The following is a 14,458-nucleotide window of genomic DNA, read 5'->3' on the forward strand; positions in this document are numbered from 1 at the left end:
TATTGCAGGTTAGTGTAATATTCTGAGTTTGCATTTCACAGTTTGTATTAATTTTGAGGAATATTTAATCTGGTTTTGTGCAAGGGAGATGAGTAAATGTCTGCTCACATTTAGTTACTAGTTTGAAAAAATAACAGATATTTTGTTGACAATGTAAAAGTAATTTGTTACTTTACTAGTAACTTGAAAAAAAAGTCAGGTTACAATACATGCAGTTCTTAAATGAACGTACTCTTTATCTTACAAGTAGCCCATTACACAACAGAAGAGTCTTACAAGCAACTGCATTTTTATACATAATAAAACACGCACACACACACAGATTCGTGTACTGTTTGTGGTGACGTCATGATCGGCGGAAATCTCGCGATATCTGTAGCCGGGCCCGTTTGCGGGAACAGTGTCAACAGAAAAGCCGGGGGCCGCGAATGACTCGTGGTGAGCTTGCTCTATTTGGGCAATATTTTGAAACTTTCCAATCAAACCTATATACTTTTTCGTCTTTTCGGACTTGTTTTTAACGGAATTACTCGTGTCCATAGCGAAATAACGGATTTAGCCAGCCAAACATGTCCCAAACAGAAATCAGCATGGAGCAGCAGGAGCCGCGGGAAGAGCCGAGCAAACTCGAGTCGGTCGGTCCGGTAGAGGTGAGCGGTTCATTACCATCATATCACACTCGTAATTACACCCCGGTTCACCTGGGACTTTAAAACACGGACTGGTGGAGCTGGAAACGAAGCGTCGACGAACCATCTGCGCGCGTCTCGTGAGAGTGCAGCTGAAAGTTTTTGTTAGCATGTAACGTTATTGTTCCGGCTCTGATGAATAGATTAGGAGATCGGCGTCCATTTTCACACTCATAACAACATTTGATCACTTTTTGCCCGGGTAAATAAGCAGATTTAGGGATGGAGTTAGAGAGATGCCCAGTTTGATGTGTTGTTAACGTCTGAATTAACGTTAGCTGAATATGACACGCAATGGTGGTGTTGTTGTTTTGTTTACGTTACTTTGAATAAAGCACATTTTGCTATATGGGTCAGGCAAACAATATATATAACGTTATGTTTTTGTTTGTTTGTTGTATTGCTTAAGCTGCAGTTATTGGACTCTTTTTATTGTAGACTTAATTCAAAATAAAAGTTTTCCTGTGTGACGTTGAACGGGGAATTACCATATTACCCGCCACTGAATGACGCGATGTCACAAAAGTCACCATACAATGACCTTTAATTAGACGTATTTTGTTTACTTGGTTGTTCTTCAGAAGTATTTTTTTAAAACACTGTTGATAACTGCGTTTTATTTCAAATCAAACTATTATTTGTAAAAGTAATAGTTTGTAAAACTATTCGCTGTAAAAGAGGAGTTCTGGTCGAGCGTTTAGAAATATTTTTTTTATTTTGATAAAAGATAATCAATCACATTGCCCTCTTTGTGTTTCCAAAATGTTGTCCAATCAAATGTCTTAATTAAAAATATTCCCTCCCTTTACAGCCAGCATGAAAACAAATTCAACCTAATCTGTAAATGCGTGTTATAGATTTTATTGTGAATGAATCATCCATGCATGTTAATTTTCTTTTTTTAATCTGACTTCTGAATTTTTAATCTGTCCTCGTAACTCGGGTAACGATTCTGCGTATCGATTCCTATTTTAGATTCCAATGAGATAAAACAAAAAAACTTTCTCATTCACATTTATTCTGAGTCTTATAACATTTAATTAAGGCTGAATACCATGAACAAAAATCAACAGGCTAAAGAACACTTACCTTTTTAATATATAGTTTAAAAATGCCATAGCAAAACAACTTGCCTAGCTAATATAAATTTCAAACATTTTTAAAGACAAGTGAACACTCAGTAATTTATAAATAAATAGCAATTGCACAAATAAACACAACTGAACAAAGACTTGATTGAAATAAACAGTTTTTAAGATTTTTAGGTACTTATTCAGGCATGATCCCTCAATTTTGGCTTTAAATTGAGAAAAATTCTTGCAGGACATTCATAAATGACATTATTGTTTCTCTGTAAGGATGATGCTTCAGAAAATGGGCCCGATGAAGCATCGGATACAGCAGTGGATAGTGAAGCGCACTCGTCATCACCTTCCTCAGCAAAGGAAAAGGGCCCACCGGGTGGATATGAAGAAAAAGTGGTAAAGCCTTCTTCCATAACCTTTAAAAAGATACTTACACTGGTCAACTTTTTTTGTATAACTGTAATATGTATTTGTAAGTAGACGTGACGCATCTATTGTTGACGCCAACTGCTATGTTTCAACAGAAAACAGACCGGACCAACAGATTCGAGTACCTCCTGAAGCAGACCGAGGTGTTTGCTCATTTCATCCAGCCAGCTGCCCAGAAGACCCCAACTTCACCTCTGAAGATGAAGCCTGGTCGCCCTCGCATCAAAAAAGACGAGAAGCAGAACCTGCTCTCTGTGGGAGAGTGAGTTTTCCCACACTTCTCCAGCAGAATTGGTTTCAGAAGTATTTTTTTGTTATATTTTCTTTAAAAATCATGCTGCCATTGATTAACAACCGCACAAGATCATTGTAGGTCTGTCTTGAAAGGTTAAGATGTTATTAAAAATATATTTCTGTGGAGAAAATGTATGGGAATTTTACTTGACACTAAAATCTGTTCTGCTCTATTAATATTTCATCTGCATTTTAATAGTTTCTATCGAATAAAACCACAATCGGAATATGGCTTTGCAAACACTGATTTATATAATAAATGCCTGTTTTAGAGTGAATAGTGGCCAGTGTTTTCCAGTGTTTGTCTAAGAACAGTTTTTACTGTAAAAAAAAAAAAACTTAAATTAATTTACTGTAAAATTTCTTGTTTTGTTTGATTATTTTTATTTGCTAATAATAAGTTATGCTATTAGTCATGTTGATATATACAATTACAACATAATTTACAGCCCTACAAACAAGCACAACAAACCGGTTTAAGCACACGACACGATTTTTAATAGTAAAGTCACAATTAGATCCCTCCCCAAATCGTGCAGCTCTAACTTTTACATTTACAGGTGAAACTCGAAAAATTACAATATAAATTAATTTCAGTAATTCAACTTAAAAGATGAAACTAATATATTATATAGACTCATTACATGCTAAGTGAGATATTTCAAGCCTTTATTTGTTATAATTGTGTTGATTATGGCGTACAGCTTATGAAAACCCCAAATTCAATATTAGAATATCGTGAAAAGGTTTTCATAAGCTGTACGCCATAATCATCACAATTATAACAAATAAAGGCTTGAAATATCTCACTTAGCATGTAATGAGTCTATATAATATATTAGTTTCACATTTTAAGCTGAATTACTGAAATAAATGAACTTTTGCACCATATTAAAAATTTTCGAGTTTCACCTGTATTATTGGTTTGTTTAGCTTATAACTCCAATAGTGTCTGCTTCATGTGTTAATGATGTGTATATCAGATAATGTCTCCCTGTTGACTGATCGTGTGTAATTCTTCCAGTAACCGCCACCGCCGGACTGAGCAGGAGGAGGACGAGGAGCTGCTCAGCGAGAGCAACAAGACAACCAGCGTTTGCACACGCTTTGACGACTCGCCTTCTTGTGAGTTTTACGCACAATAAAACACATTGTCAATGTAGCGTGACATAATATCAATGTCCTCTTGGTAATACAAAAAAAAAAAGCTTATTGTGACCAATGAACATTTATTGTCAGATGTGAAATCCGGCAGACTGAGAGACTACCAAGTCCGTGGACTGAACTGGCTGATTTCCCTCTATGAGAACGGAATCAATGGTATCCTTGCTGATGAAATGGTATGACTCCGCCCATCAATTCATGTTCATTTTATTAGAAAATATACAAATATTATTATTGTTATTTTTAATGGTTGATTCCAATCCTGGAAATCCTCCTATAGTCAATAGACTTGTTGTAGTTGTGTTCAGCTCTAAAATATTTCAGCAACCAGAAATTGGAAATGTCTTCTAATCAAATGCCTCCCACGTCTTGTCCCATCAGGGTCTTGGTAAGACTCTTCAGACCATCTCTCTGCTGGGCTATATGAAGCACTATAGAAACATTCCCGGACCTCACATGGTTCTGGTGCCCAAATCCACCCTGTATAACTGGATGAATGAGTTCAAGCGCTGGGTTCCCTCTCTACGAGCAGTCTGCCTCATCGGGGACAGGGAAGAAAGAGTACGTAGGGATTTCCAGTGATTGTATTGTGAAGTAGGGCTGGATGAAAGCCGTTTTGTGACTTTTATAAACTTCTGGCCGTCTAAACTTCCTTCTGGTTGTAGACTGCTTTTGTCCGTGACACGCTGCTGCCCGGTGAGTGGGATGTGTGCGTTACCTCCTATGAGATGGTCATTATCGAGAGGGCCGTCTTCAAAAAGTTTAACTGGAGATACCTGGTCATTGATGAGGCTCACCGTATCAAGAACGAGAAATCGAAGGTTTGCAGTTGCATCTGTTTTCAACAACGACAACAAAAAAAGCTTCTACACCTAAATATTAATGTAAAGGTTTTTCTCTCAGCTTTCCGAGATTGTGCGAGAGTTCAAGACCACGAATCGATTGCTGCTGACTGGAACCCCACTGCAGAACAACCTTCATGAGCTGTGGGCGCTGCTGAACTTCCTGCTGCCAGACGTCTTCAACTCCTCAGAGGTGCCACTTTCACTCATTCTGTCTTGCGGTCTTTGACATTATGTTGTTAAAGGATTTTATTTAGGTTGGGTAGGGTCAACTTTCTGTTAAATGTTCTTGTTACATCGGAATCTGTTATAGATTATAGGTAACTGTTATTGAAGGTGTTCGTTTGTCTTTCCACTTTGTGCAGGATTTTGATTCCTGGTTTGACACCAATAACTGTCTGGGCGACACAAAACTGGTGGAACGTCTACATACTGTAAGTGCAATTAAAAATAAAAATGGAAAATGTATTTTATATTAAGGAAATTAAAGCCTGCTTTTTGGACCCTAGTATGTATGTAGGCTTTGTTTTCTTATTGCAAAAAATAAAACACACACACACACACACACACACACACACACACACACAGTAGTCAACATTTGAAGTGGATCAAAACCTTTTATCAAAGTTGTACTTGAATTTTGAACAATACCTGTTCTTGTCTTAGGACAACTTGGAGTCAATTTTTTTGATCCACTTCAAATGTTGATCCACTACTGTATGTGTGTGTGTGTGTGTGTATATATATATATATATACACACACACACACACACTGTAATTTGTGTATAACATTTATTTAAAATGTATTACCTTTTTTATTGTTGCATTATAATATAGAAAAGAATGATGGATATTTTTTCAAAAAAGCAATTTCTTTTAAAATTTATTTTCAGTTTTCCTCATATGCATTGTAACTAATAAATGTCGTAATGATCCAGGTACTTCGTCCGTTCCTGCTGAGGCGTATCAAAGCCGACGTGGAAAAGTCTCTCCTCCCCAAAAAGGAAATCAAAATGTACATTGGGCTCAGCAAGATGCAGAGAGAATGGTAAATATTAACAATAATAAATGCCTAAAATATATGGTTCTTGATTGACTTACTAGGCATATCTTTTTGTTCCTTTTTTTTTTTTTTTTTTTTTTAGCTAATCAAAAGACTAATAATGACCTTTTTCTTATTCTCTCTAGGTACACCAAGATCTTGATGAAGGATATTGACATTCTGAACTCTGCGGGTAAGATGGACAAAATGCGCCTGTTGAACGTGCTGATGCAGCTCAGGAAGTGCTGCAACCACCCCTACTTGTTTGATGGAGCGGAGCCGGGTCCACCCTACACCACTGACCTCCACCTGGTGGTCAACGGCGGGAAGATGGTGGTGCTGGACAAGCTGCTGCCCAAGCTGAAAGAGCAAGGTGACCGCTTTGTTGCTGGAAGTATTTTGCCAATGCAAACGCTCGAATGGTCTTGACATGTTGTTCTGAACATGGCTCTGTTTTCTTCCTGCAGGTTCCCGTGTGCTGATCTTCAGTCAGATGACCAGGGTGCTGGACATTCTGGAGGATTATTGTATGTGGCGTAACTATGCTTACTGTCGTCTGGATGGACAGACTCCTCACGAGGAGCGACAGGTATGAAAGTGAAGTGTTTTGCTTTTCTCTTTGTGCAGCAGAACAGTTTAGTAGTGTATAAGCACCAATGATGGAGGATCAAATCTGTAACATTCGTCTCATCTCCTCAGGTTTCCATCAATGCCTTCAATGAGCCCAACAGCTCAAAGTTTCTGTTCATGTTGAGCACCAGAGCGGGAGGTCTCGGGATCAATCTGGCCACCGCTGATGTCGTCATCATCTACGACTCTGACTGGAATCCTCAAGTGGATCTTCAGGCGATGGTCAGTATTCACGCTGGCATCTTTTTCTACAAGTTTACTCTGTGTATTTGTTGTTGCTTTGATGTTTGGACTCATGGGTAGCATATTGCATTCTCCTTTCATCAGACTTGTTGATTTATTAAAAAGTACTTTTCTTCGAAGCAGCATCAAACCTCTTCTGGAATGGAATGTTAATTAATTTTCATTTGATCTTCTCTGTTCAGGATCGTGCCCACAGGATTGGTCAGAAGAAACAGGTGCGCGTGTTCCGATTCATCACGGAAAATACAGTTGAGGAAAGAATTGTGGAGCGTGCAGAAATGAAGCTCCGCTTGGACTCCATTGTCATTCAACAAGGTAAGATGTGAAACAAACTTAAGTTATTAATATTTATGATAATAAAAAATATTCTAATGAATGTAATCACAAAAATCTTTTTATTTTTCATAACATATATAATCTATATCATTATTTCATAATTTTATTGAATGATTTTAAACATGATTAATACTATTGCTTTCCAACTTAATTGTTTTAGAAGAGTTTAAGATTTTTTTTTTTACTTCAATTATTGGTATATACTTTATTTTATATATATTTATTATTTTGTAGTTTAAGTATTTTAAATAATTATGAAACACACAAATAAATAGGTTTTATTGATTGTAAACATGATTAAAGATATTGCTTTCCAACTGAATTTATTAATATTTCTAAAAATGGTATGACATATTTTGTTAATTTTCACTTCAATCACTTTTTGAAAAATGTTAGCTTTTTAAATTACTTAATATACTTCAATATTTATTTTATATATTTATTATTTTAAATTCTGAAATGTAAATTCACACACATACATATATATAATTGTTATTGATTGATTTTAAACATGATTGGTACTATTGCTTCTCTACAGGCAGGTTGGTCGATCCAAACATGAGCAAACTGGGCAAAGATGAGATGCTGTCCATCATCCGCCATGGTGCCACTCACGTGTTCGCCTCCAAGGAGAGTGAGATCACAGATGAAGACATTGATGCCATCTTGGAGAGAGGAGAGAAAAAGGTATGATTTTTAATCTTGGGGAAACTGCCTCGCTGAACAGAAGTATAAAAATGACCACAATGTGTCAGTTAATTCAGAGCAATGCTCTTCATGACTCTTCTAATCTTTGTTTTAGACCATGGAGATGAAGGAAAAGCTGGCCAATCTTGGAGAAAGCAACCTGAAAAACTTCACCATGGACACCGAAAACAGCGTGTACAACTTTGAGGGTGAAGATTACAGAGAAAAGAAAAAGGTAATGCATTACGAACTGCAACATGTACATGTGCAACATGTAAAAAGGATATACTGATGTGAACTCCCCTCCTCCTCAGGTCATCACTAACTGGATCGAGCCTCCCAAGAGAGAGCGCAAGGCGAACTACGCTGTGGATGCGTACTTCAGAGAGGCCCTGCGTGTCAGCGAGCCCAAAGCACCAAAGGTATTACCAGTTCTTACACTGTTGACCGCAACGGCATTTCAATTGGAAGCTGCTTTTCCTAATGGACTTTTTCCTCTGATTCCCTCAGGCTCCCCGTCCTCCCAAACAGCCCAATGTTCAAGACTTCCAGTTCTTTCCCCCTCGGCTGTTCGAGCTGCTGGAGAAGGAGATCCTGTATTACAGGAAGACTATTGGCTACAAGGTGTGTCTGTGTTGAAGTTCAGGTTTGGGGTTCAAGGTACACTACCATTCAAATGTCTTTGAAAGAAGTCTCTTCTGCTCACCAAGGCTGCATTTCTTTAAAAATACAGTAATATTGTGAAATATTACAATTTAAAATATCTGTTTTCTATGTAAATATATATAAAAATTGCTGAGTTTTCAGCATCATTACTCCAGTCTTCAGTGTCACATGATCCTTCAGAAGTCATTCTAATATGATGATTTGATGTTAAAGAAACATTTCTGATTATTATCAATAGTTTTTTGGTACATTTCTGTGGAAACCGTGATGCATTTTTTCAGGATTCTTTGATGAACAGAAAGTTCAAAAGAACAGCATTTATTTGAAATAGAAATCTTTTTACATTAGAAACATTATAAATATTCAACTGATCAAAATTGACAGTAAAGATGTGTCCTTGCTGAAAAAAATCATTCATATCTTCTTCAAAAAAAGACATTTGAATGCAGGGTCCCCGCGGATCCTTAAAAAGTATTAAAAAGTCTTAAATTCGATATTTAAAATTTAAGGCCATAAAAAGTCTTAAAGTCTTATTTTTACTTATGAAAAGTCTTATTTTTACCTATGAAAGGTCTTAAATTTTAGATGACACTTTGACGACATATCTAAATGCTTTCCAAATGAAAACTATCTAATTAGCGTTCGTATTATTTTTATTATTCTATCTTTGTGGATTTGCTTGTTCACGTGACAATTCGCGTCATTTACGGCAGCATATTAGCCTGCGTCTGTCTCCTGCACGCGAGAGAGGAGAGGATAAGAGATCTAGTAAATGTCAGTTCAATAGTAAGTTCATTCTTTGTGTTTAGGATTGTCTATGAACTATGATGATATTGTAATCATTGTTTTAACTACGTACGAGGCACCGCGAGTTCGAGCTGACATCGCGTTTGTCTCTCATGATCCTTTCACTGCGTGATGTGTCAGTGCAGTTATAGGTATGTCCCCAAATTAGTTTTTGTCTTATTATATTTATATCATATTATGTTGTTATATTAGAATATCACGAGCAAGAGTGCCGTTTTCCTGTGCACAATTTATACAACAGTTAAATTAACAATAAAGTTAACATTGTGTGTTACTTTTTATATTGTCAATATTGTTTGTTTCCCCCTTTATTTCGCCGACGAGAATTTCATAATGAAACTGGAGTCCAACAGACAGCGATTCTTTTTTAAAAACTGAAATCCGCGTTTTGAACGAATCATTTGATTCAATGAATGAATCGGCCGTTTGAACAAATCGGTTGAATATGACTCCAACAACGCGCTTATTAAGACAGTGACTTACTGCCACCTACTGGCGGGTTTAGTTGTATATTTAAAGTACCCTTTAATTAAAATGTTAAAATTATAAATAATTTCATATTTAAATCTTGAATAGCTTTATTTATGCAATTGCAAATTAAGTGTAAATATAGTAATGCCAGTTCGGATGCCGCTTCTGTGTCACCTCTGCACTGCAAGGATGGTTTTTAATTTAATTATTTAATTTGACAGTGGTACGGTCTTATTCTAATAGAATTTAATTTGAATGTTAGAATTTGACATAAAAGGTGATGCATACCTCTAAATATGTTTAGAAATAATTTCCATATTTAGGTGAAAATGCCCCTGGAAATCAATTTAAGGTGGCAAATATTGCCCCTTAATAAAATGTTTTATTTTAGTCACTACTGTGAACTGACCACTGCAAAGATAGAATATGTTAAATATGAATATCTTTGTGAGTCTGCTGTCAACAACAGGCCTAAACCAGCCATGGTACCAGTACAAAATCAGTAAAATATCATCTAATTATTATCAACAAAACTTTGAAAATATCGAGATATATTTTTGTTAATATTGCACACCCCTAATGTACGGTATTAATTTTAATTTCTTCAGGTCTTAAAAAGGTCTTAAAAAGCCTTAAATTTGACTTTAAAAAATGTGCAGATACCCTGGAATGATAACTTAATACACACTCTTGAGTCTAATTGGGAATTACTAAGGTGTTGTTTAAAAGAAAAATATTTTACTTACAAATATGGTACGTTACAAAAGTAAAATGGATTCCAAATTAAGTTTCATGTTGACATTCAGTATGTCCAGATTGTCCACACATTAACATGCAGTTCAGTGAAGCGGTAAATAATGTTATGATGTTAAAGTCCTTGCACACGGAGTCCGAAATTTTCGCAGGATAAAAAATAAATACGACCTCACGTTGTGTCAATCACGTTTGCACACTGCCACCAAATCTTTCGTCCTTCATAACAAAAATTTGGATGGGGTTCTGCATTTTTCGCATCCGTATTAAACATTTTGAGGTGTTTTGATAATTCAGAATGACGAATACAAAAAAACGCATATTTCAGACTCGGTGTGCAAGGACCTTTACTCTTCAGAAGCAATCATCCCTTCTGATGTTCCTAATGTATAATGTCTCCGTGCTAACAGGTGCCAAGAAACCCTGATCTGCCCAACTCCGCTCAAATGCAGAAAGAGGAACAGGCCAAGATCGATGAAGCTGAACCACTTAATGAGGAAGAGCTGGAGGAGAAGGAGAACCTCCTCTCACAGGTAAACACCATCAGGGACTTCATGTGCCAACCCAGTGGACTGTACTTCCCTATCTTCTCATACTTGCATGTCACCTTTTAAATATAATTAATCCCACTGCATCAACATGAAACTTCTTATACTAGTCTAAAGTGTGCTCTCTAATGTTTCAACAAGTCCATGAGAAGATGTTTGTGTACGGATGTTCATCCGTTATGTCATCTATATCCAGGGTTTTACTATTTGGACCAAGCGTGACTTTAACCAGTTCATCAAGGCCAATGAGAAGTGGGGAAGAGATGACATCGAGAACATCGCCCGGGAGGTCGAGGGCAAAACCCCAGAGGAGGTCATGGAATATTCTGGTATGTTGAGCCGCTGTCTGTTGGTGAAACACTGCCTGTCACATACAGGAAGCGTATGATTGAGGTGTGTTGTGTTTGTGTGCAGCTGTGTTCTGGGAGCGCTGCAATGAGCTGCAGGACATCGAGAAGATCATGGCTCAGATCGAGAGAGGAGAGGCCAGAATCCAGAGGAGAATCAGCATCAAGAAAGCACTGGACTCTAAGGTGAGCCGCACTACATAATGAACGTGCATGGGATTGTTACCGTAGACCATTAAAATACCATGAATAATTCTAGATGCCTTATTACAAATTGTTTGGATGCTTCTTTTCCTTCAACCGGTTGAATTTAACAACACTGTGTGTGTGTGTGATGCCTAAAGGAGGCATGCGCAATCTAATGTAAACACCCTCAACTTGGATGTGAAGTCACATCTGAAATCGCATGTTGTATAGTTCGAAACCTTTCATCCCTTAAAGTAATTCAGACATGCTACATCCGCCATGTTGTCACTGTTATGTGACCTACGGCCTCAGTGGAGTTTCTTCACTGCATTCATAAATCCTCTCCCATGGTCCATCGTGTGCACACTTCAGAATCACGCTGGAAGTAGTAGGTCATCCGGGGACAATTTACTTACTGTTTTATGAATACTATGAATTAGGGCTGCACGATGAATCACTGTTTCCATGTAATCGCACTTAAATCGAGATGGCTTATCGTGATTATGAAATTGCAAAAGCTGTGAGTATGTTGTTATGTGCAGCGTGTCAGTGACGCACGGCTCAGTAAACGCTGCTCACTCTGAAAGAATAAGGCAGTCGTGTGTTTATTAGTCATGTTTAATCAATCAAAGCGTTTCAATCTTGTTTATTCAGCTACAGCCATAGGGATTTCCTGGGGCATATTTGGCATGTCTGCACGAGAGCGCCCTCTGGTGTTCAGGTGGAGCAGCATTTACTACCGATCAGCTGCACTGCACTGACAAACTACGGATCAAATAATCGCAGCCTTTGCCAAATCGCGTGCGGTTTCAGTGCGATTAATCGTGCAGTATTCTACCTCACACACACATGCACTGAAATTTTCAAAAACTTTTAGCCTTTTAATGTTCAAACCGGAGTCAGACAAAGATGGAGAGACTCAAGAAGTGCCAACATGTAGAAGCAACAGGACATTTCTGAATGTTTAGTTGATGAATTTATGTAGCTTCTAGTTATCTTCTAGTCATTGATTAATATATTCTGTCTTGATAATCTATATATCGAGTTCAGGGGGCGGGGTTTATGTAAATTATAGGGTTGGTGATGTCACTAACCCCAGAGGAATGTCGTGTAGTCCCTACCAGCCGTTTGTTGTAGTCCTTAAAAAGCAATTTCTTTAAAAGCAAATATCTCCCTTTGCTTTGAACTTTGAGCGTTGTAACTTGTTGTAAATGTTGTTTATACTCAAACAGCAACATTACACACTAACTATAGTTAGAAAAGTGAAATCATAATCAACCACCCCTTTAAGTGATCGTGACTACACGATAAAAGTTTTAGCTATTCTCTATATTGTTTCTCTCTCCAGATTGGCCGTTATAAGGCGCCGTTCCATCAGCTCAGGATCTCGTATGGCACAAACAAAGGGAAGAACTACACGGAGGAGGAGGACCGATTTCTCATCTGCATGCTGCACAAGCTGGGCTTCGACAAGGAGAGCGTTTATGACGAGCTGCGCCAGTGCATCCGCAACTCGCCCCAGTTCCGCTTTGACTGGTTCCTCAAGTCCCGCACGGCCATGGTGAGATTCATCAGGTTTCATTTCCATTAATATTTGCAATTACTGGCTTGTTTATAATCCCCTTTTAAATGTATATGTGTGGTCTTGTGTCAAAGACAAAAATTTAACCAATTATTTCAAACAATCAGAATACTATAGACTTGTTACTTATACAGTTTTATCAGCAAAAGCTATTTTAAACTGCAAAGGTGAAACTAAAGTTTATTTACAGACTTAATTCATTAAAAAAACAGGGTTGCATTGCAATAGTGGCACAATCATTGTTGATAATTGCTCTTGATATTGTATTTGGTATTAATGCTGATTTAGTGCATTTGGGGAAACTTAATATATGCTTTATATTAACTTTCATGAAGTCCTAACACGGTTCTGTATGTGTTTATGTGACCACAGGAGCTCCAGAGGAGATGTAACACACTCATCACACTCATTGAACGTGAGAACATGGAGTTGGAAGAGCGAGAGAAAGCAGAGAAGAAGAAGAGAGGCCCTCGCACGTCTTCGGTGAGCGTGTGCCAGTCATGTTTTCATCACAACAGCTGCCGGAAACATTGAAGATGAGCTCATAAGAGTGTAATATTTAATGACCGGTTCCTCTTTCCCCGTAGGCCCAGAAACGCAAGCAGGACGGCACCCCTGATGGACGTGGCCGCAGGAAAAAGCTCAAACTGTGAACGGCCAGGCGTCACGCCTCACTTGGCGAGGACCTTCAGTACAGCAATATACTTGCATTTATTGTTACGGGTTATGGATTTGCAGCACTGAACCTCGCCTTCAAGTAGCTTGACCTTTTCAACAAGGTGTAGAGTTGTATATTAGGTCTCTCTTTTAGTTATATGATGTACTACGGCTGTGCTGTCAGTTGTGTTTTGTATTTATGCCTTTTCTTTTTTTTTACCACATTCCATTTGCTTGTATCAATTTGATTTGCCGTCTCTCCTCTCATTATTAGCATCTTCACGAGTGTCTCTGTACCCTCAGTTGAATAGTCAATTGGAACATGACTAATAAATGTTGTTTTTTATAAACACTGCTCCGTATATTTCCTCCAAATAAATGCAATATCTTCAGCTTGTATATTAATGTAGTGTTGGTGTGCATATCCAACAATACACTGAGCTTTGCAAAACTGGTGTGACGGGGACAATGTGTGGGTCTTGCTTAAGAAAAATCCTCTCAAGGAAGAAAAATCAAGCTTTTTTTTTAATAAACAAAAATGGTTAAATTCTTGCAAAAAGTCTTACCTAATGTAATTCATAAAGAAATGTTAACCGATAAAGTTGGGTGAAAAAAAGTAAACGGAGTAAAAACATTTTTTTTGTTAATAACGTTGTAGTCAATAATTTATCCCTTAAAATGTTTTATCACCAAAATTACATTTAAACTTTTTCATTTTATTAAAACAAATTTCTTTATGGCTTAAAATAGCTTAAATGTAACTACACCCCAGCCTCATTTAGTATATGTGGTTCTATGAATATATAATGATAAGAAATCCTTGCAAAAAAAAAAATTTGTAAAAAAAAAAAAATAGCAGTAGAAGGATTTTTCTTTACTCAAACAAATTATACTGGTGTCTTTTTTTACAGTTAAATTTACAATCACTTTTTTTTCACTGATTTTTTAAATATTAGCTATTGTCATGAATAAGGGTGGTGTGTGAGTGTATTGATTGTGT

At 37.3% G+C, this 14,458-nt stretch overlaps 1 protein-coding gene across 2 annotated transcripts; it reads left to right on the top strand.

The window, feature by feature from the left end:
* The first annotated feature begins 304 nt into the window (after positions 1-304).
* On the top strand, positions 305-13,860 carry smarca5 (SNF2 related chromatin remodeling ATPase 5). Of its 2 annotated transcripts, XM_079615206.1 has the most exons (25): positions 305-438; positions 543-650; positions 2,048-2,170; positions 2,299-2,465; positions 3,522-3,622; positions 3,737-3,837; positions 4,043-4,222; positions 4,327-4,482; positions 4,565-4,696; positions 4,869-4,937; positions 5,442-5,551; positions 5,692-5,918; positions 6,013-6,134; positions 6,245-6,397; positions 6,601-6,733; positions 7,293-7,441; positions 7,557-7,676; positions 7,756-7,863; positions 7,952-8,065; positions 10,549-10,671; positions 10,883-11,015; positions 11,101-11,219; positions 12,568-12,780; positions 13,174-13,284; positions 13,389-13,860. In XM_079615206.1, exons 2-25 carry the CDS (start codon positions 570-572, stop codon positions 13,452-13,454), a joined length of 3,111 nt encoding a protein of 1,036 aa, XP_079471332.1. In that variant the 5' UTR covers positions 305-438; positions 543-569; the 3' UTR covers positions 13,455-13,860. The 2 variants fall into 2 exon arrangements, with proteins under 2 accessions (XP_079471332.1, XP_079471331.1); XM_079615205.1 differs by having other exon boundaries at positions 349-650.
* Positions 13,861-14,458: the final 598 nt, after the last annotated feature.

The sequence above is a fragment of the Phoxinus phoxinus genome (genome assembly GCF_949152265.1).
Source record: "Phoxinus phoxinus genome assembly, chromosome: 6".
Classification (NCBI taxonomy): domain Eukaryota; kingdom Metazoa; phylum Chordata; class Actinopteri; order Cypriniformes; family Leuciscidae; genus Phoxinus; species Phoxinus phoxinus.